The 22,960-nt window shown below is 32.9% G+C and overlaps 1 protein-coding gene across 4 annotated transcripts in view; it reads left to right on the forward strand.

Moving 5' to 3' along the window:
• Positions 1-17,421, forward strand: part of ABHD13 (abhydrolase domain containing 13) — a 24,279-nt gene extending 6,858 nt beyond the window's left edge. For 3 of the 4 annotated variants that reach the window (XM_007501315.3, XM_056807758.1, XM_007501314.3), the window contains exon 2: positions 16,247-17,421. In XM_007501315.3, the coding sequence (XP_007501377.1) occupies positions 16,282-17,295 (1,014 nt within the window). In that variant the 5' untranslated portion in view covers positions 16,247-16,281 and the 3' untranslated portion in view covers positions 17,296-17,421. Of the gene's footprint in view, positions 1-13,484; positions 13,553-16,246 lie in introns of all 4 variants that reach the window. The other variant, XM_056807759.1, reaches the window with a different exon arrangement.
• Positions 17,422-22,960: the final 5,539 nt, after the last annotated feature.

Raw genomic sequence — 22,960 nt, forward strand, 5'->3', positions numbered from 1 at the left:
GGCATGATGTAGATGAATGTCCAGTGAGTGAGAAAGAGGCAGAACCATAATATAGTTAGGGGAAGAACTGAGAGAGAGTAATAGAAACCTCAAGAGAATAGAGTAACAAGTAAACGAGGATTATTGACAGTGTCTAAGGTTATAGAGGTTGAGAAGGAGGCACACTGAGAAAAAGGTCATTGAATTTAACATTTAGCAGATCATTGCTAACAGCAGACAGTAATTTCAGTTAAATGATGATGTTGGGAGTCAAACTGCAAAGAGTTTAAAAGAAAAGAGAGTTTCTATTATATACATTGTTAGACCACATTTGAAATACTGTAGTCACAAAATTCAACAAACAATTTAAAAATGTCTGTTATGGTCAAAGCTATATGCTGGGTAATAGTGGTAACAAAGATAAAAATATTAAAAAAAATCTTACCCTTAAAGAGCATACATTCTTTTGTAGGGATACATATATGCAGATAATTAAATGTAAAGAAATTTCATCAGAGTACCAGCAATTGAATAGGATCATTCATGAAAGGCTAAATAATTCAATGGAATCAAAGTAGAAGGCAATATATTATAGACCTGAGGAGAAACAACCTGTTCAGATAAACCAGATATAAGTAAAAAGTGGAATTAGTTCACATTATTAGGCCACCCATGACTGGGACATAGGGTGCAAAGAGTATGTGAGGAAGAGGAATGTGAAATGATGGGTGAGGGCATGGAATTTAGGTTGTAGAAGGCTTTAAACACCAAACTGAGAAGTTTGTTTTTCTAGAGGCAAGAAGGGATTACTGAACAGATTTAAGTTCCAGCTTATATGCCTCCTTCATGATTATTTTCTTGGGTTTTTATGAGATTCATTTTCCCTTTAATCTCTCAGCACATGCTTTGTATCTTCCTTATGCAATTATGATGTCTCATTTTATAACATAATTAGAGGATTATGTTAGATCCTGACCTTTATGAAGGTATGCTAACTTTTGGGTCCTGGGGCTCAGGATGGGAGGCAGGAGAGGGTTCAAAGAGAAAAATGCAAAACATTTTTCCCTCAAGGAGCTTATATTTTAACCAAAGTTATCTGATTTTAAAAGGATTTTTTTAGCTAGATTATGTATTCTTTTATGACATTGTATTTGGATTTAGGGCTATGTTCAAGCACACATTAGATCATTAAAATAATATAAACTAAAGTATAATCTTTGTGCAGATTGACAATTAATGATGATTTATTTAGGTGGCATTAGGTTCTATACCTTTAATTTACCTGGGAAAATGTACCTTACATTTAGGCCAGTTATGTCTAAGGGTTTCTGAATTTATTAAGTTATGTTATAACTGTATGAAAAGCCATGCTTCTGCAATAGTTATACATGTTTCCATATGTCTATAACTACAGGTATATAAATATATAAGAACACACACTTTTAGTTAAGGGAAGGCAATAACCATTTATATAGCACTTACTATCTGCCAGGCACTATGCTAGATGTTACAGAAGCAGTAGCAGCAGCAGCAGCAATAGCAGTTAGTAGCAGCAACAGCAGTAAGTAGCAATAGCAGCTAACACTTATATAGTACTTAATAGAACCCAGGCACTGTGCCCTGCATTTTATAAATATCTCATTTGATACAACAACCTTGTGAGGTACTATTGTTATCTCCACTTTACAGTTGAGGAAACTGAGGCAAAGAGAGGTTAAGTGACTTGTTCAGTATCACACAACTATTAAGTATCTGAGGCTGTACTTGATCTAGATCTTCCTGATTGCAGATTTGGCATTCTATTCATTGTGCCACCAGCTGCCTCTGGTATGTTTCTTTGTTGACTCAAAAGATTTTATTTCAGTGTGGAAGAAGGTGGTATGTATACATACATAAATGTATACACATACACATTTGTGTATATATATATATATATATTATAATTCTATATGCCTGTTTGCAATTAATTCACCATTTAGCTGAATTCATGAAGATAAATAAGGGTTTATGAGGGACATCTAAGTGGCAACAGAGTGGATAGTGTGCTGGGTTACAGTCATGAAGACTCATTTTTATGAGATCAAATCTGGCCTCAGGTACTAGCTATGTGACCATGGGCAATTCATTTAACCTTGTTTGCCTCAGTTTCCTCATATGTCAAATGAGCTGGAAAAAGAAATGGCAAACCACTGCAGTATCTTTGCCAAGAAAACCCAAATGAGGTCCTGAACAGTCAGATAGAATTGAAAACAACTGAACAACAATAAAAAAAAGAGTTTATAAACATATTTTTTTAAAAGCCTTATGGTTTTACTCCACACTTCTTGTCCTGATCTACCTACAATGTCTCTGTATCATAAATATAGAGTTGGAATGGATATGTAGGCCACTCCTGTCATTTTATAGATGTCTAACCTGAGTCTCAGGGAAATGAAATGATTTTAACAAGGTGATTGATAGCTAGAATTTGAACATAGATCTGTGATTCTAAATCCAATGTACTTTCCACTATAATACACCACCTCTTAATGTGAGTTTCTTGGGCAGCTGGTATTACAATGTCTTCCCTCAGATACCTTCTTTCTTATCCCTTCCTCTCCCACTTCAGTAATGGTCAATCATTAATCAGTTTTAAGGAACCTACCATGTGCCAGATACTATGCCATGTGTTGGGAAGAAAAAGTAAAAAAGAGAGGACCTTAGAGTTTGAGTTGGAAAGGGATCTTAGATGCCATCTAGTCCAACTTTCTTGTTTTCCATATGAGGAAATTGAGGCCCCCAGAGGTTTCGATTACTTGTTTAGGGCCACACAGCTAGTAGGTAGCAGAAGCAGGATTCAAATTCAGGTATTATTGACTCCAAAGTCCACTCCATTGTGCCTGTTGTCTTAAAGGAACTTACATTCTAAGGAGGAATTAAAGGGTGCAAAGACAACATGTGTAATCATTGATACATACAAAATAAATGTTTTGATGAGAAAGTTTGTATTGGAATTTTTTAGGAGGCAGGTTGGTACAGAAGAAAGCACTGAACTTGGGGAGACAGTGCAAGGAAAGGGAATGGGAAATGGATTGTCATATATGATGTTGAATAATAAGGCCTTAATGATTGGACTTATAATTTTTGAAAGAGAGTCATGTAATAAGGCTGAAAAGATACATTGAGGCTGTGAAGGAATTTCAGTTCAAGGCAGAGGAGGTTTATTTGTTTCCAGAGTAACTGAATTGGAAAATGACACAAAAAGACCTTTTTTCTAAGAAAATCACTTTGACAGGTGTGTGAAGATTGGATTGAAATGGTGAGAGATTTTGAGGTCTGAAGAACAATATATTTCATTAATCCATTCTAGAGTTAATGAGAGCCTAGGGGTGGAGAAAAGTTTAGATCAGTGCTCTGGAGATGAAAACATTTGGTAACTGAATGGATATATGAGCTGAGGGATATTAAGGGAGAAAGCATGATTCCTGAATGACTGGAAAGGAGAGTAGGGCTATCAGCAGTAATGGGGAATCTTGAAAGAGGTGTATATTTTGAAGTAAAGATGAGTTCTGAACTATGTTCTCTTTTTCCTTACCTGACTTTCTTTCCTTTCTCCACTTAAAACAATGACATTTTAATTTAGTGCTGAAGACTTCAGTTACCCTATCTTTCCTCCATTCTTGTTTTCCTAGTTTCCTCAGGAAAATTGTAATATGCAGAAATTCTCTTCAAACTGTTTTTATCCTCTCCATCCATATCTAAATACTCTTTCTCAAGTAAGAGAGGCAGCATGGTACTGTAGTACAGTGACATCAAACTCAAATAGAAATGATGGTCATTAATCTGTACAGAAGGATCCCTTATGGTCCACATATTAGTTTTTCTTTCTTTTTAAACTCTTACCTTCTGTTTTACTTAGAGAATTGATTCCAAGATAGAGGAGCAATAAAGACTAGGCATTTGGGGTTAAGTGACTTGCCTGGGATCACACAGTTAAGGAAGTGTCTAGAGACCACATTTGAACCCAGGTCCTTCCAACTCCAGGCCTGGCTCTTTATCCACTGAGCCATCTAGCTGTCCCTGCATACTAGTTTTAAAATGTGATATCAATGTTTTGTTATATTTTTAATTATTTAGGGGAAACATCCCAGAGCTCTGTGTTAGACACCTCTGCTGTAATGCCTAGAGAATGAACCTCCAAGCCACAGAACCAAAATTCAAATCTCACTTCTGATACCTACTGGCTGTGTTACCCTAGGTGTGTCACTTAATCTTTTAAGACAAAATTGCAGTAAAAGGACCAACCTTTATTAGTTGAGGAAGTTTCCTTGTCCCAGAATTCCTTTGTTATTGATGTTCAGTCATGTCTGATTCTTTATGACCATATTGGACCCAACAGTCCATGGGTTTTCTTGGCAAAAGATACTGAAGTGGCTTGCCATTTCCTTCTCCGGTGGATTAAGACAAACAGATTAAGTGATTTGCTGAGGGTCACCACAGCTTGTCAGTGTTTGAGACTGGATTTGAAACTAAGGTCTTTTTGATTCCTGACCCAGTGCTTTATCCATTGAGCCACCTAGCTGCTTTAAAAATATGGCATCAATAATTTTACCCAATAGTAGTAATTCATGAACTCCTCATTAGCACTTTGCATTGTTTTCCAGTTATGTCCAACTCTTTGTGACCTTGTCAGATCATATTGTTCATGGGGTTTTCTTGGCAAAGATACTGAAATGATTTACCATTTCCTTCTCTATTGGATTAAAACAAACAGAGGTTAATTGACTTGTCCAGATCACATAACACTAGTCATTGTCTTACCTAGACACTTCCTGAATTAGTTAAATCACAGATGTACTACTTCCCCTTTTCTTTTCTCAAGCACTAGAATATTAATAGCCATTTAGAAATTTTATTTTTATTACATTTTATTTTTAATTGCTACTATTGTGATAATATTCTTTTCATTCAAATCTTAAAATTATTTCATCTATATTTACTGTTAAATAGACTCTTAGCTTTTTCTAAGAACCGAACTACAGTTTGTTTATGGGAAAATTATGTATCCTCCACAACTAATTTAAAGCAAACTTTTCCTAAACCTTTGTAAGTCATGGAATGATTGAGTAAGGTACTTTAACATTATAGTTATTCCTTCTTCTTCATCATTGTTTGTGCCATAAAAATGTATTTATCATTCAGATAATGCTTATTAAGGACATATGTTAAAGGCACTAGTCTAGTCTAGGGTTTGAGGAGGGAGTAAAAATAAAAAAAGGCAAAAATGTAAAATAGACCCTAACTTTAAGGAACTTACTTTCTACTAACTTTTATTTAAATACGACTTTTCAGATTGATTATGGTTGACTTCTTCCATGATAATATGTGTCAACCTTAATACTCAAGTATAGAGTGCTTAGACTACTGTTCATATAAGAGTATTCCCAAATCTTTGCTCAGAAAGGCTTCCTACTGTAGAAATCTTCTTGGATAGCCAGTTTTATTTAACTAATTGATAGCCAGTGATTGTTCATTTACCCTACATGATTTATTTAGTATATACTTTTTTTCTCTATTGTCTTATGTGAAATTTAGAAAAATAGATAATTTATTCTATCTCCAACTTTTTGATGACACACATCTGTGTCTCTATTTCAGATGCCCAGATGGCATGGTTTCTCAATTTTTTAATCCTTGGCTGAAAAAAATGTGGATGATGGGAGCATTGTGAATCTCAATCTTAATTTAACTGAAGTGTGATAGGAGAGTGAAGCATCTGGAACTGTGATTATAATGCTCTTTTACCACCCCCACTGTAGTCCTGGATACCTATGCATGAGGTATTTAAGGCTCTACATGTAATCTTGAATTTATTTTTCCCAGGGGAAATTTATTTTTTATATTATAATATATAAGTAGTATTTAAATATAATATAAACTATAGTATTAAAAATGTCATCAAAATGTGGAATCAAAAATGTATTTCTACCTGTTAATGTCATGTGCATTCATTCTGTTAAGTTAAAAGGGTTACCTAATTGATTAGTAATTTTCCTCCTTTTCCTAAATGTTGTGTTGTAATTATTTGTTCATTATTACAGGGTTGTTGTTGCTTTTTTTCATATAGAATGATGAGTTTTTCTTAAGCAGTTCATTGGATTTTTCTTAAATCTTCACCTTCCATTTTAGAATTAATACTAAGTATTGGTTTCAAAGCAGAAGAGCAGTAAGGGCTGGGCAATGGGTGTCAAGTCTCTTGCCTGGGGTCACACAGCTAGGAAGTATCTGAGGCCAGATTTGGCCATCTCTGTATCCACTGAACCACCTAGCTGTCCTCAAGTTCATTATATTTTTATTAGCCATTTCTAAAAATTTTTACAACCCCGTATTGGGGAATTTAATTTTATAGTAGTGAATATTAATTTAAAAAGTTATGGCAGCCCTTTAGGTCAAATTTTTTGCTAATTTTTTTCCATCTTTAGTGGGAAGAATGAAAGTATAGACAGCATTATTTGTTAGTTATAAACACCTTATACTTTATAAAAATATACTTTGTTAATAGTTTTGGTTCCATTATTATAAATAAGATTGACATTTTAACTAGCTTGATGTAAATTTTTATAGGTTAAATTTTAGGTAGCATAGTTATAAAATGTTTTAAATTTCCTTTCAACCAGGGTATGCTGCCATTACAGAGGTGGGTGACACTTAGACCACTAGGTGGTGTCAGAAGGCCTAGTTGGGTCACCTTAGGCAGGTTACTTTACCTTTTGGTGTTCTTGGCTCCTAGCCTTTGCAAGTCTCAGGTCACTCCTTGCTCATACATACTCTTTTCCATCCTTAATTGCCTTCAGAGCTCAGCACAGATACTACTACCTCATTATGTGAGATCTTTTTGATTTCTCCCTCTTCCCTTCATATTATTTTATAATTATTTTGTATATATACTTTTCTGTATGAATTGTCCACCCCCGTAGAATGTGAGATCCTTGAGGACCAGTATGTATTCAATTGTATCCTTAGTACTTTAGAGTAGGGATTTAATCAACACTTGGTTTTCCTCATCTATAAAATGGAGATTATTGTTGTTGGTCTACTTACTTCAGAGGGTTGTTATAATGATCACCTGGCATAATACATATCTAAGTGTAAGTATGTACATATTTATGTGAAATAGGATGTAGAATCAGACAACCTGGGTTAGTGACTTTCCTACTTATTCCTTGTGAGACCCAAGAAAAATAATTTAATTACTCTGGGCTTCAGTTTCTTTATCTGTAAAACAAAGCGGTTGACTATGACCATTCAGTTTTCTTCTAGCTCTAAATCTATGATCCTAGACTTTGTAACCTCATAAAACAATATTTAAGAATTCAGAAAATAAAGGGGTTGGACTAGATCATCTTTAAGTTTCTTAATTATATGATTTTATGAATAATAGGAGGGGACAGTTTGAGGAACTGAAATTACTTGTTCTGTGGTAACAAAAAGGTATGATTCTATTTCCTTGTTTAAAATAACTCATTTAAATCTTCTATTCCTATCTAACTTAGTTATGGAATGAATAATCCAATGTAACAGTAGCACAGTCTTGATCTGTTTCACTTGTGTTACTAACTACCCAAAATTTCATTTCTCCCAGGAAGAGAAAGTTAGGATTACTTTTAGGACTTTTAAGTATAGGATAGAAGTACTCTGAATAATATTAGTTGATTTTATCATTCATTTAAATGAAAACATCATGGTGATATCTCATATTTACATAGTACTAACTTATGAAGATATTTTCACCTAATTTTTTTTTATTTTTCAGTAATGTTTTTTTTCCCAATTATATGTGAGAACAATTTCTGGTATTTGTTTTCCAACATTTTATGTTCCGGATTCAACCTCCCCTCCCCAAGAATATAAACAATTTTATGTTGGATACATGTGCGGGTCATAAAACATTTCCATAGCCATGTGGTAGAAGAAAGTGAAAAACGGTATGCTTTAATGACAGTTCTTTTTCTGGAGACAAATAGTATTTTTTATCATGAGTCCTTAGGAATTGTCTTGGATTATTGTTTAGCTGAGAATATAGCTGTTATTCATAGTTGTCCATCATACAATATTGTTGTTAACCTTTTTCAGTAATTTTTTAATCTCTTTTAATTTTTCTGCCTCTTTTAAATTCATTTGTTGGAATGAAAAACAACCTTCTTAACTGCTCTAGTCTTCCTATACTTTACTCCTCTTTGGACTCCCTTCTTCTCTTTCTCTCTCATGCTCCCTATACTTATACACACACATACTCTGAGATCCAATGACACTAGCCTCCTTGGTGTTTTTCACATAATACTCCCTTTTTCCTGACTCCATATAATTTCATTGACTGTCCTGATGTCTGAGATTCTCTTCCCTCTTCTTTCCTCCTGATTTCACTGGCTTCTCCTTCAAGGTCCAGCTTTCTAAACTCCCACCTTCTACAAGAATCTTTTCTCCATCTCCCTTAATAACTGGTACAGTGCCTCCTCTTCATTTGTTTAACTACAATTTATCTTGTACATATCTTGTTTGTAATAAGTATTTCCCATGTTGTGCCTCCCCATTAGACCATGAGCTGCTTGGGAACAGACTGACTTTTGTGTTTTCTTTGTATCCTCTTCACTTAGCACTGTGTCTGCTAAATAAAAGGTGCTTACTTAACAAGTGCTTGTTGAGTTGACTTTGGCCACTTTATTTTCAAATACTTTTTTTGTTTTAACATTGGTGGCAAAGCTATTGAGTCAATTGAGAAAGAGATTTCTTTTGGAAAGATTATTTTTTTATAATGAAAAAAATTAACTGGAGTCCTTGTTTCTCTAAAGAGATAATTTTCTGTAAGTGTTAGAGTATGTGTATACACACACACAGATATACACCCTCCTTTTAAAGAACTGGATGAATCTAGTGATTATTGAAGTGATCAGAATACTTAATTTGTGAAATTCCATCTTTTTTGGGAAGTGTGGATAGATATAAATTCTAGTTGTACTTCTCATTTCTTTTATTTTTATAGAATTATAATCTAATGATTAACACTTTATGCTCAGTGTTCTTAAGTGTTTGTGGGGGGAAGCAAAAGTTTGGAAATAATCAGTTGCTTTATTGCCCCCCTACACACCTCTCCCCTCTCAGGATGGGTGAAAGTAAATCCTTACTATGAACTTCCATGGAATTCTTTTTATTTAAGTGACTAGAGCAGTGCTTTATTTTTTTATACCAAATTTTACAAAACCAAATAGAACAGCATTTGAATATATGAAGAAAAAGAAGATTGTACATAAATGAAATTATATCTCTTGTGTTTAACTTACTTTTCTTAACATCTACACAGTAAATCCCATCCACGGCACGCCCCCCCCCCCCCCCCCCCCGCCTCCAGCAGTAGACTGTTTTGTCCAAGAAAACAATGTGTACATATAAATTTAGTCTTTCATGTTTCTCCTTTAAGTTCACTTTTTATGGTAACATTTATAATTCCTTCTATTATTAATTCTGTGGTTGTGTATAATGTTCTTCTGGTTCTACTCATCTCACTAATCATTATCATGTAGTTTTTTCTTTTTTTTTTTTAATCAGCCCACTTGTGGCTTTTTAGGGAATACAGTAGTGTCCCATCACAATCTTATACCACAATTTGTTAAAATCCTCATTTAATGGGAATCCTCTTAATTTCCTTTGAAACATATGGGCCCTTTTCTTTTTTTTCTTATCTCCTTGGCAAACAGACCCAGCAGCGGTGTGACCAGATATACAGTTTTATATTCTAAGGATATACAGTTTTATAACTGGGCATAATTCCAAATTGCTTTCCAAAATGGTTGGGTCAGTTCATAGTTCTACTAGTAGTGTTTTAGTGTTCCCATTTTTCCACATCTCCTCTAATGCTTGTAATTTTGTCCTTTAGTGATTTTATCCAGTCTGAGGGATATGAGGTAATATCTCACAGTTCTTTTGGTTTGCATTTCTCTAATTAGTAGTGATTTAGAGCATTTTTTTTCATATACCTACACATGACTTTAATTTCCTATCTGAAAATTGTCCATATATTTTGCCCATTTATCATTTGGGAGATGGCACTTATTATAAATTTGACAATGTTTATTTTAGAGTTGAGACCTGTCTGCAAGACTATATAAAATTTTTTCCCCAGTTTTCTGCTGCTTATTAATCTTGGCAACATTTGCTTTATTTATACAAACCCTTTTTAATTTGATGTACTAAAACTTATTCAACTTAGTTTCACAATGCTTTCTTTCTCTTATTGACTCATAAATTCCTCCCTTATCCATAAATCTGATAGGTAGTCTTGAATATGGAATTCTTGATGGTGAAATGTAGTACTTGGGATGACCATTCCCCAAAGATTCTGGGGTCAGTCAGGTGAATCTCTTAGACACTAGAGAATTCCAAATAGCATTTTGGGGATTCTTACCTGATTATTCTACTGAAGTGTGACATAAAATACATGGAACTGAAATTGGCTGGTTGTTGGTCCATGATGAAGATATGTTCAATTTTGGACATGGTAAAGACATATTCAATTTTGATGAATTCTCTAAGATAATAAACAACATAGGAGGTAAGGAGAATATAGTTACCAGAAGTAAATGATGTTTCACCAGACAGTGATAATGAAAAGATGTCATATCTAGAGTAAAGAGACGAATATCATCTTCAAGATGTTGGGAAATATAGATAACTTCATTGTAAAATTTTCTTAATTGAGAATTCAACTCTACTGTATTTGACTCCTTTAATCCATTTTCAATCTGTTTAAAAAAAAATACTGGGGGCAGCTGGGTAGCTCAGTGATTGAGAGCCAGGCCTATAGACGGGAGGTCCTAGGTTCAAATATGACCTCAGACACTTCCCAGCTGTGTGACCCTGGGCAAGTCACTTGACCCCCATTGCCTAACCCTTACCACTTTTCTGCCTTGGAGCCAATACACAGTGTTGACTCCAAGACGGAAGGTAAGGGTTTAAAAAAAAAATACTTCATTACAGGTTTATGGGCATAATATTGTATGGGTCAGTTTTTAGTCAGCTGAGGCAGTAACCCAAGTAATTTTAGAGAAGGTTAGAGAGAATTTTAAAATGTTCAGATTTTAGTACACATAATCAAACTACTGAAGCAAGTTTAATTGCTTGACAACTTGAGCTGATGTCATTGCTGTACCTCCAGAATGTCTTGAGGATTGTTTAACTAAAGTTTTATTTTTTTATGTCTGTATATAAAATTATTTTTATTTAAATACACGTGTGTGTGTATTTACTTCACATTGTTGTATTTAAATGACCATTAGTTGGCATTTCAAATATATCCTAGCTAAAACTAGTGAAGCCTTCATTTAAATTGTTATGAAGTCTGTTATGTACAGTATTGTTTTTCATGCTTCAGCTTTTCTATCTCTTACAATGGAGGAGAGAGAAAAGTTATACAAAATTACAGCTTGTCAATCTGTACATTTAGACGATACTTATATTTGCACTGTCAATGTGGAAAATGTGACAAAATGTTTTTTTTTTTAATAAGGCTGAAAAAAACTTCAAGTTGTTTTCAGAAAAGAGGGGATTTTTTAAAAATGGCTGCATTCTTTTTAGCAAACAATTGAAGACGTTAAGAAATAACCTAAATCAATAAAGCAGGATCACATTGGCCCTTTACTCTGTGTGGCTCTCTTTTAACATATGGAAGTTTGGTTTCTGGGACTCATTTGGGAAGTTCTCTTTTTGGCTAAATGTTCACATTTCTCCCTTTAAAGCAAAGTGGTAGTAATACAAAGAACATTGAACAGTTAGAAAACCGGTCTTCAAATTATGGCTTTTCAACTAGCTGAAGATATGTTCAACCTGAATTCTTCTAAACTTCCATTTTATTATGTGTAAAATAAAGAACATACCACATTGAAAGTCTACATTCACAATGACTTTATGGGGAAAGTGGCAATTTAAATGTTTTTTTTTTATGTGCTTTTTCTTAATCATTTGATTTTGCTTGTTGGCAATGGATAAGCAATTGCTAACTAACTTAATTGAATCGAGATTCAAATTTTCATGAACTGTTTACTATATTTTCAGAGGTAAAAATGATATTATCCTTACCCAATAATAGTATTCTGAATCATTACATTACATAAGCAACTGGACTCTGCACTTTTTCTCTAGTGCCAGACTCTATCACAAAGTAAACTTTTTCTTTCTTCGTCCAGAATTTAAACACAAAAGAAGCCAAGAGAATTTTTGCCTAGAATACCTTCTTCAAAGAGCTACCTGTCTTAAAAGAAGAAAGCTTAAGAACTCAAGACTTTTTAGGGGCTATCATTAGCATATACATCGAGTTGATAAAATAAGGATGGATAACTAATTCACTAAGAGGCTTTAGCAAACAGCTTTAAGTCTTCATTGGCATATATATTAAGTGTTTTTTAGAAAGTGAATGAAATCCTGATTCTGAGAACAGATTAATTACTAAACTTCAATCTAAGCTTTAGATTTAGCTTTGGATTTACCATATTCTTTCTTCCCTTATACTTTCCATTATGTCCAGTGTACTAGAAGAAGTTTAAATAAATATCTGAACCAGAGAGACTACAATGAAACTAGGAATAAGTCTCACATCAATAAATAAGTATAAAGGATAAGAGAAGTACAAATGAAGTATTTTGGAATCAGATGGGAAATCCTTCAAACTAGTGGAATATGGGAAAGCTTCATAGAGAAAGTAGCTTTTCAATAGTGACTTGAAGGATGGGAGCAATGTTTAAAGTGAAAAAAATGCTCCATCATTATTAGTTAGAGAAATGAAAATTAAAATAATTCTGAGGTACCACCTCATTTTACTAGGTGTTGGTGGTCTGTAATCCTAGCTAATACTGGGAGGTTGAGGTTGGTGGTAGGTCTCTTGATCTTTAGAATTCTGATTTGGGTAATGCAGATAGGGTGTCTGCATGAAATTTGGCATTAGTATGTGAGGGAGAGTGAGAAGAGGAATACAAGGTGGCCAGCTGCTTAGGTTGGAATGTAACTGAGCAATTCCAGTCTTCTTCCTATGCCAGTAAGTGATGGGATCAGGCCTGTGAATAGCCCTTATACTTCCCGACTGGGTGAGATGGAAAAGACCCAGTTTTAAAAAAATTTTTAATAGCTCTTTCTCAAGACTGAGATTCAGGAGACCAAGTTAAGAGTCCTAGCTGTGTCATTTTCTGTGTAATCTTGAGCAAGTCACATTAGTTGAGATAGTTTCTCCTCTAAATTGGGCACAGTACTCATTTCTTTAAAAGCTTATGCAGATCATGATATATTAATATGGTAAAAACAAAATAAAACACTTTGTATGGTATAAAGTGCTGTGTTCAAGTTTTTGCTTTCTACTTTGTTTCAAAGGAATATAGTGGGAATGAAGAGAGGGTGAGGGACTCTGACAAAGCAAGCTTAATAATTATATGTTTTAACTTTGACTGTTTCCAGAAATATCTTTTCTTTTTTCTCATCACTGTTAGAAACACCTAGGGAGATTTCAGCTTAATTCTCTTATCATTACCTCCAGATTATTACCAGCAGGATTCATGTAAGTAAACCAACACATTTGATATACTTTCCTCTGTTCTAAATTGGCTTTATTCCGTGCAAGGAACCACCTTCCCTACTGATTACAATAAATACAGTAGGATTTTGGTGTTAGGTTTTCAAATGAGCAGTTAATTGACATTCAATTTAGTACTGTTTCTCAGTTTCCTTCATTTTCTTTAGTTACATAAAAATATTACATATTCTAAACCCAATTTGATTATTCTTTTTTGTCCTGTCTTTTTAAATTTGAAGTTTACTTTAAAAATTACAAAATAAAAATGTTTGTCATCTATCTGTTCTTTTCTAATTTGTACTTTAGCCAGAGTAATTTCAGAATAATGGAACTACTTATTACATCTTTAGAAATTGAATATAACAATACAGATACCAAAATTTTAAAGAAATTACCTCAAACAGGAATACATTTCAGTGGGGGTTTAATCACTAAATAAAGGACAATATCAGATAACCTTTTCTAATTATTTATGTTAACAATGATTGCTGAAGTATCTCTTTTTTAATTCTGGACTGAAAATTTTTAGTATAATATCCTTTGGCTTTTTCCCCTCAAATGTTAATCTGATTTTTCACAAGTATGCAGTTTCCTAAACTTGATTTATTTTCTAACATCCATTTCTTCTGTTAAATATAATTTATATTCTGTTTGAACAGATTTGCTAATCGTAATAAAGCATGCCACAGCTCAGTGGCAATGTTGGCTTCTGGGTGTGAGTAAAGAATAATGAATTTTTAACATATAACTCAAAATTTTGAAAAAGAAATTTTACTAGAGTAAACAGTTTAAGAATGAGGACTACTATAACTGTTTGATTGTCAGTACCATAGTGAAAATGTCTGAATTACTTTTTATTTAAAAAAATTCTTAAGCCTTCATATTCATCACTTTTTTAATGTATTGTAATTTTTATTTTTGTTAAACATTTCCCAGTTGCATTTTAAACTGATTTTAGCTACATCCTAGAATTTTGGAGCATTGAGTCCCATGTTTGACCTTTCTGCTTGTGTTCAACCCCCTCATTTCATTTTTTTTTTAGTTTCAAAATTAAATGATTGATGTCTTTTTTCCCCCAAATCCTTATTTTCTATACTAGTAACAATTCTAGGACATAAGGACAAAATCTAGGCAAATGGGTTTAAGTCTGAGGTCATATTTGAATTCTGTGAATACTTAGCCCCCTGATGTTTCATATTTATCACTTTTAATGTGCTATAATGTATACTATTCCTCTTTAGTTCTGAAAACCTGCTTTTATATTTTTTTAGCATATCAGATTTGTATGTAACTAGTCATTAACCAACAAGGAGGTTCTATGTCTTGTAGTGAATAGAACACTGGACTTATAGTCAAAAAGACTTGTATCTCCAATGTCTTTCAGGCGTGCAATGTCAGTTTCCTTATCTGTAAAATAGAGGTGTGATACTAAATGACCTTGAAAATCTCTTCCAGTTCTAAATTTATAATCCTATGATGATAAGTAGGAAAAATTAAAATGGTGGGGACTAAAAACAAATAATACTACCATAAGATTATAAGCTTGCTTCTGTTATGAAGTAGAATTTTGTATTATGGAAGTAAATTAAGAATTCAATATATTTTTAAAACGTATTTATATTTCATTATTTTGCTGAGCTCTATAGAAACTTCCTATTCTTTTAATATCTATTGACTCCAGTTTAGGAGTCTTTCCCTCTATCCATTTTATTCTATTTTCTGTTTTTTTCTTAGTTTGTGTTGCTTTTCATTTTTTCTCGTATGGTTTCTTTATATGTATTTTTGGCATAATAAATCAATATATATGTTAGGATAATAGTGTGAGATTTAAGAAAAGAAAAAAGTTTGTGCAAAGGCTGAGTATAAATCAGAAGATGTTGTATTCCCTACCTTCGAAGGAAAAAAGCATTCAATTGGCCAGATTTTTTAGTTTTATCAAATTTTGCCTCATTTGCAAGGAAAATAATGAATTGTTCCTAAATATCAAGACATAATGATTTTTGAAGGCCTCTTAAAAAAGTTCATTATTGAATTGAGCTGTTAAGACTTGAGAGAAGAAAACCTTTTTGGTTCATTTTTTTCTTTTTTTTTTAAATTATAATTTTTCTCATGGCAAAATAAAAAATTTTTTATGGTATCATGTCTATAATAGGAAAGCGGTTGCTTATACCTCTTTTAACCATGGCTTCTACTATAAAATAAACTTGGGTGCATAAACAGGTACATATCATAGAGCAAATTGCTTTACACCTATGTGTTGTGTGTACTAGAGTATAGACGTGATAATAAAGTCTAATTGATCAAGTAAAGAGGATAATCAAAAGCCTGTAAGACTCTTCTTGGTTTTAATATTTATTTCTTTTGCTCTGATGTAGAATAATTCTCTTAAGTGATACCTGAGAGATGAATTTTGAGAAAACTGTGTTCTGAATACATTTTGGGTATATAGGCAAGTGTCTTTGTCTGATATCCTAATTACTGAAATGCAATTTTTAAGAAGTAAGTTCTTAGTCATAATATCTCTGTCCTCTTCCTGTGGATCTTTTTCGGATGAATATCCATCCACAAAAGTTATCCCAATACTACTGACATATTATGAAAAAGATGATTGGAAGGTTTGTTTAGTAAGTGAAATACTGTTTTGGAATTTTTGGTTATGTATATCTTTTTCTTTTTTAGGATACATATGGAATAATAATTCAAGGAGACCTACAATGGAAAAGTCATGGATGTTGTGGACCTTTGTTGAAAGATGGCTGTTAGCCTTAGCTTCATGGTCTTGGGCTCTCTGCCGTATTTCTCTTTTACCTTTAATAGTGACTTTCCATCTATATGGAGGCATCACCTTACTTGTGTTAATATTTGTATCAATAGCAGGTATTCTGTATAAATTCCAGGATGTATTGCTTTATTTTCCAGAACAGCCATCATCATCCCGTCTTTATGTCCCTATGCCCACTGGCATTCCACATGAAAACATTTTCATTAGAACCAAAGATGGAGTGCTTCTCAATCTGATTTTGCTGAGATACACTGGAGATGATTCGACATATTCCCCAACTGTCATTTATTTTCATGGAAATGCAGGCAATATTGGTCATAGGTTGCCAAATGCTTTGCTTATGCTGGTTAACTTGAAAGTTAACCTTTTACTTGTTGATTATAGAGGTTATGGAAAAAGTGAAGGTGAAGCAAGTGAAGAAGGACTCTACTTAGATTCTGAAGCTGTGCTGGACTATGTGATGACCAGACCTGACCTTGATAAAACAAAAATTTTTCTTTTTGGCCGTTCCTTGGGGGGAGCAGTGGCTATTCAATTAGCTTCTGAAAATTCCCATAGGATTTCAGCCATCATGGTAGAGAACACGTTTCTAAGCATACCACATATGGCTACTACTTTATTTTCTTTCTTTCCAATGCGTTATCTTCCTTTGTGGTGCTACAAAAATAAATTCCTGTCCTACAGAAAAATCTCTCAGTGCAGAATGCCTTCTCTTTTCATCTCTGGGCTCTCAGACCAGTTAATTCCACCAGTAATGATGAAGCAGCTTTATGAACTATCCCCGTCTCGGACTAAGAGATTAGCAATTTTTCCTGATGGAACTCATAATGACACATGGCAGTGCCAGGGTTATTTCACTGCACTTGAACAGTTCATCAAAGAAGTTATAAAAAGTCACTCCCCTGAAGAAATGGCAAAGACTTCATCTAATGTAACGATTATATAATACCCTTTCTGATTAATGCACTGTATCTTGATTTGTTCAAAGTGATAAGAATGTTAATTTTTAAATGTGTATTATGTCTGTACTTGCCTAAGAGTAAAATTAAACTTTGAAAGGTCTTTAATACTTCTCTGTGATGATCCAGATAGTTTTTACATTTGAAGAACTGTCATTGTTGGAATAGTTTCATACATTATCATCAAATCTTTCGATATGGATATGTATCCATATTTTATTATGCCAGTATAATGGAGACTATTTAAAAGTTCCTGGTTATAGCAGTGGTAATGATCTATAATCTATGCTATTCCTATACTTTGGGATTGGGAGGAGAAAGGGAGAAATGGTTGAGATATCAAAACATTTTTCCTTATTGTTCACTTTAGGAAATATTGGGACAATCATGGGATTAGTAAACTATGTTCTGTAACTGCATATTTTACTTCGAGAATTAATACAAAACGCATGCCAGTATTTTATTCCCTTGAATTATGCAATTCAACATTTTTAATGTAAATAACACCAATAGTATACTAATGTATACTATAATTTGGCTTATATTTATTTTTATGTAAACTTTTTTTGAGTTTGTCAAGAGGATAAACCATAAAAGCCTATGTGCAGGGTGCCATTGACTTAGCTTCTGTAAGTGCTGAGGTCTTTTATTTCCCCCTTTAGTAATAAGTAGAAGTCCTTTTCCAAATGTAATCATAGTATTTCTGTTGGATACAACCAAAATCCTTGGCATGTAAAAATAGGTATTTAGGATTTTATTGCAGCTTTGGTTGATTGTGTTTATCTAAATTTTTAAACATTTATAACCATTTTGATGGCAAAGAGAATTTTAGTTTATGTAAATATTAATAGACATATTAATAGCAGCCATAACAAAAATTTGAATTTTTTTAAAGAGCTAACTTTGAAAGTACTTCTCATTATATGATTGTATATGTTATATAGGAGAGTTGAACTTTAACCCTTATTTGAATTTTAAGTCCCAATATCCATGTAAAACCCAAACCAAAGCCAGGATGTCAGCTCAGTGGATTTACCAAAAAAAGAAAAAAGGAAAAAAAAGGAAACATCGTGTCCTTTGGTTTATTGCTTCATCTGGTATTAAAAAGAACAATGTCTACATCAAATGATAGATTTTATAGGAAGTATTTTATTCCTGTAGAAGTGGAGGGCAGAGAATTTCCTGACTTTGCCATATAGCATATTTTCACAATAAGTATTTTTTTTAAGGTTTCTAGGCTACACTATTTAGTAGGCTTAAATGGAAGTAGTTTTTAGATATGTTTGCAGAAATATTCTCCCTTTGATTCTTGGAGTATTCCATAATGCTACCTTACCAAAAATGTAGCAGATGAGCCATAGATAAGGTAAGTTGTTTTCAGTAATGTTCGACAGTTACATGTAAATGAGGTTTGTACATATATATCAACTTTACAATTCTTTTTAAAAACATGGTTCTCATTAAGTTACTACCTTTTCAGTTTTTCTTCCTTGACTTAATAAAAGCAGCCATAGCATAAAGATTCAGTAAATCAGTAATAATTTTGGCCTTATTTAAAACTTGTTCTATCAAGTTTGGACCAGAAATATTTTCCACAAATCACATTTTTATAATACAATCCACTTCAGTATTAAAGATAAAAAGTCAGTGAGTTATTAGGAGTACTCTTTTTATATAACTGAATAATTGAGACAAGTGCTCTTCTTGTAAGAAAAGCTCCCTGGTGTTTTGGAAAGTGTAATCTATTGAATTTTCCATCATCATAATTTCCATAATGTCTGTATGCTCCATTAAATTTTATATTTTTAATATCATTCAAAATATATACATTTTCATTGTGCTTACTTGTATAATAAATTGATTTTAGAAAATTATGACCAATTAATAATGTCCACATTTACACACCAACACTTAATTGTAAATGCTGTAGGAATTTGTGCTGAAATCTTCATTTTCATCTAGGCTAATTGTTTATTCCCCTCCATTTCTCTGTTAAATCATAAAAATTGCATAAAAGGCAATTTTTTAAAAGGGTGCTAGTGTATTATGTCCTCTGTCTTTTTGAGGAAAAGCGCTTGTGACTTCTATAATGTACCAAGCAATTTGTGTATGGAGTTTGTAGTATCTTTCTCTACTAGGTATTTGGGAAGGCGTCCTCTAGTCAGATGGCTTGAGGGGGTGGAGAACAGTCTTTAATAGTACATCAGAGGTCTGTGAAACCCATGGCAACGTGATTTCAAACATATTTCAAGTTGTATAGCCAAAAGTGATCATCTGGCCATGACAAAATGAATAAATTCCATTATTTTCTTTTTGATCATCTGTCAGAAACAATGGAACTATACATATACACTTTCTGATTTAGTTATTATGCAATAGTTGCCATAAAATTGTTCCCCCATGAAACTTCAATTAGTAAGTAGTTGTATTTTGGGAAGGAAAGCTATCTTAAATATATAGTAAAGTCCCATTTTTTTGGTTCTTGGAAGATCTAAAATATTCCACTAAAGAATTATAAAAGCAAATTTGATGCTGTACTCAGAGAAAATACTACAACAATGGAAGAATCCACTTATGTTACACAACAGGACAGAGGAAACATACATCCAGAAGGGGAAATCTGAATAGCTTTCATCATACCGGAGGATAAGAGGGCAGCAATAAAATGAGTTTGGTAATCAAGAAACAACATACGATAGAAATTCATGCATTTTAAGCACTTTTGAAACATTTAAAGGCCCTTGAAGCACCAGTTGATGCTGCCACACTTTGGGCAACAATCGTTTTTGAAATTAAGTTGTATTTACTGTTTCTTTTAAAAAAAAATGGGGGATGGAACTTGAATTTTAATGTCTGGAGAAGCTTAACCTTATTTTACAGTGGATATTTTGGTCACTTGATAATTAACATTTATATATTTCCCAGTTTTAATCTTATGCATCTCTGCTATTTTCTAGTTCTTTTGCTATGTTTTGACTTCCTAGAATTGGCAAATATTCAGTTCATTTGGCTGTTATTCAATTTAATATTTACTTGTCAGTACATTTGGTCAGTAATAAGAGAGGAAATAGATTTATTTTGTGGTTTACAAGAATTAAGGCCATAACCAATTTTATGTAAAATTTTATCTTGTAAAACCTGCCATGGAAAGTTATATTTTGTAGTACTATTTAAATTGTATTCCATTACAGTTGGAAGTGAATTTGGGATAAGATCAAAAGCATGTCTCTGAGAAATCACTTTTTCTTCTAGGTCATGAATGGAGACTACTAATAAGGATTCTACGACTCCCTCGTTATTTTTGGCATCACTTATGAAATTTTGAAAAAAAAATGCAAATAATGCTTTCAGATTATCCAGTTAAATTGAGCTATCTTCCTTCATATCACTCAGGTAAAGTTACAAAACATAGCACAAACATCTATTTATAAATTTCCCAGTTGAAAGGGTAGTCAGTGAAATGCACTTCTGTTTGTTATATATATAATATATGCACATCAGCATCTCTTGACTAATCAAAAGTGTCATAGTCATTCATATGATGAAATTAATGCAAACTCATCTTACCCATGAATCAGCCCATCTTGGCCAAGTGACACAAATATACCTCCATTTATATTTCATATTTTTAGAACTATGTATACTTTAAAATAGGTCTGTGTACAAGAGACACTTTACAAAAGTGCCATATATAAATGCACATGTAACAGGGAGGAGTGGTATGTGGTGTTGAAAATGATTTATAATGCTAGAATTCCTGTCAGTAAAGTGTATACTGAAAATCAGATTCTCTCTATTAAACTATATTCAGGATGTAAAAAAATGGTATTCTGAATTCATAATGTAAGTCATATATTTTTTCATTTCTTGGCCATTCTTATTTGAAATAGTGATGTGTAATGCATTTTATAAATTTAAATGTTGCAGTATATTTCTGTGCTAACCATGGCAGTCTTAAACATTTACATTTTGATTTTTTTACAATAAATTTATTTTAAAAAACACTTTCTATTTTTCTGTACTGACATATGCAATAAATTGATACATTAAAAGTTTGAGTAATGTCTAAAAATTCTGTAGTTGGTTGTTTTCATTTCCTGCTGTTTTGTTTTAAATTCCGTAATAAGTCATGTCTTGAATTAAATAAATGATAAAAATAAAGTGTTTGAAGTTTATTGAAACAGTTTAGCATTCTGTTTAATGCTTTAATCGAAAGGGTAGAATTTTTCTTTCCTAAAGTAAGTTTTAATTATTTGGCTTAAGATATATAAATTAGCATACATAACCTGAATATTATTAATGACTGATAAAAGAAGAAAGCTGAGAAACACTTTCCAGTGTTTGTAGAAAAGTGAATCTGAGATTGGAATATTGTAAATGTATTGACAAATTGACTACATCTGTTTTAAAGTGTTTTCTAAGAATTCTATATTATTATCTTAATTATGCCAATAAAAGAAATCACTCACCTTTTTGAAAATTTACAATACTTCGCCAAGCTTTTGGGGTCATACCCCCACAGTCCCTAGTAGAGAAACTTGTGGATAAGCCCATATTAGGTAGTTACTGGGGAAAACCAACTCTGAAAATAATAGAGGATTGAGAAGTCCCCAGAGAGAGACTACATAGCCAGCATAGAATAAATCCTGTTACTCCCCTGCACCAACACTAAATTTACTTTTTCGAAGTTGTAACTCATTTAGTGCCATACTTGAGATAACTTGCACCTTCCTTACTATGTGCTTTTTCCTAGAAAGTTTGCCCCAGAATTCCCTTAGTTATAACAAAATCCTACTTAATTCAGGGTATTGGGATAGATTTTTAGAGGAAATCTAAAGAATTTTCATACTCTAGGAGTTTATAATTTAGGAGAATATTATACATGTGCACAGAAAAAGTTATACAAAATAGACTAATGGCATGTAAAAGAAGCATAAAGGAATGAGATTGGAGTGAGGGCATTATAGGGATAGAAAGTGGAGCCAAGGACATGACATAAGTAAAAACTTGGAATAGGTTTGGGTGCTTTCAAATAATCAAGTTTGTCAAGAAGTGGAATAATGTGGAGTAAATCTATAAAGGTAGATTAGAGCCAGATCGTGGAGAGGTTTGACTGACTCATTCATTATGATGACCTAAGCACTTGTTCAAAAATTTTAAGTAGTTAAATCACATGAAAATACTTTGTATAAGGAAGGCCCATGAATTTGTTTGAGAAGAGGTAAAGACTAGGAGTACAGAAATCTTGTTAAACTATTGCTTAGTCTTGGTGATAGATGTGGCAATGATTTGAAGTCGGGGCACTGGGAATGATGAGTGGTTGGAAGTTAAAGGTATTGACAAGACTTAGAAACAATGCAGAACGGTATAGAATGAGTCAATAAAAATAGTCATCATGTGCCAGATGGGTATCATGCTAAGCACTGGAAGACCAAGGAAGACAAAAGTCAAGGGAGTCAGCATGGCAGACTACTATGTAGAAACAATGTATATTTATCTAAATAGATGGATAATTTAAGATATATATATATATATATATATATATATATATATAGTCTAAACTAGTTGGAGAAGCCAGGATATAGAAGGCATTGTACTAGGTTTAAGTAGGATCAGGAAAGGCTTTTTGTACAAAGTGGGGTTTTTCTAGAA

The sequence above is a fragment of the Monodelphis domestica genome, chromosome 8, assembly GCF_027887165.1.
Source record: "Monodelphis domestica isolate mMonDom1 chromosome 8, mMonDom1.pri, whole genome shotgun sequence".
Taxonomy (NCBI): Eukaryota; Metazoa; Chordata; class Mammalia; order Didelphimorphia; family Didelphidae; genus Monodelphis; species Monodelphis domestica.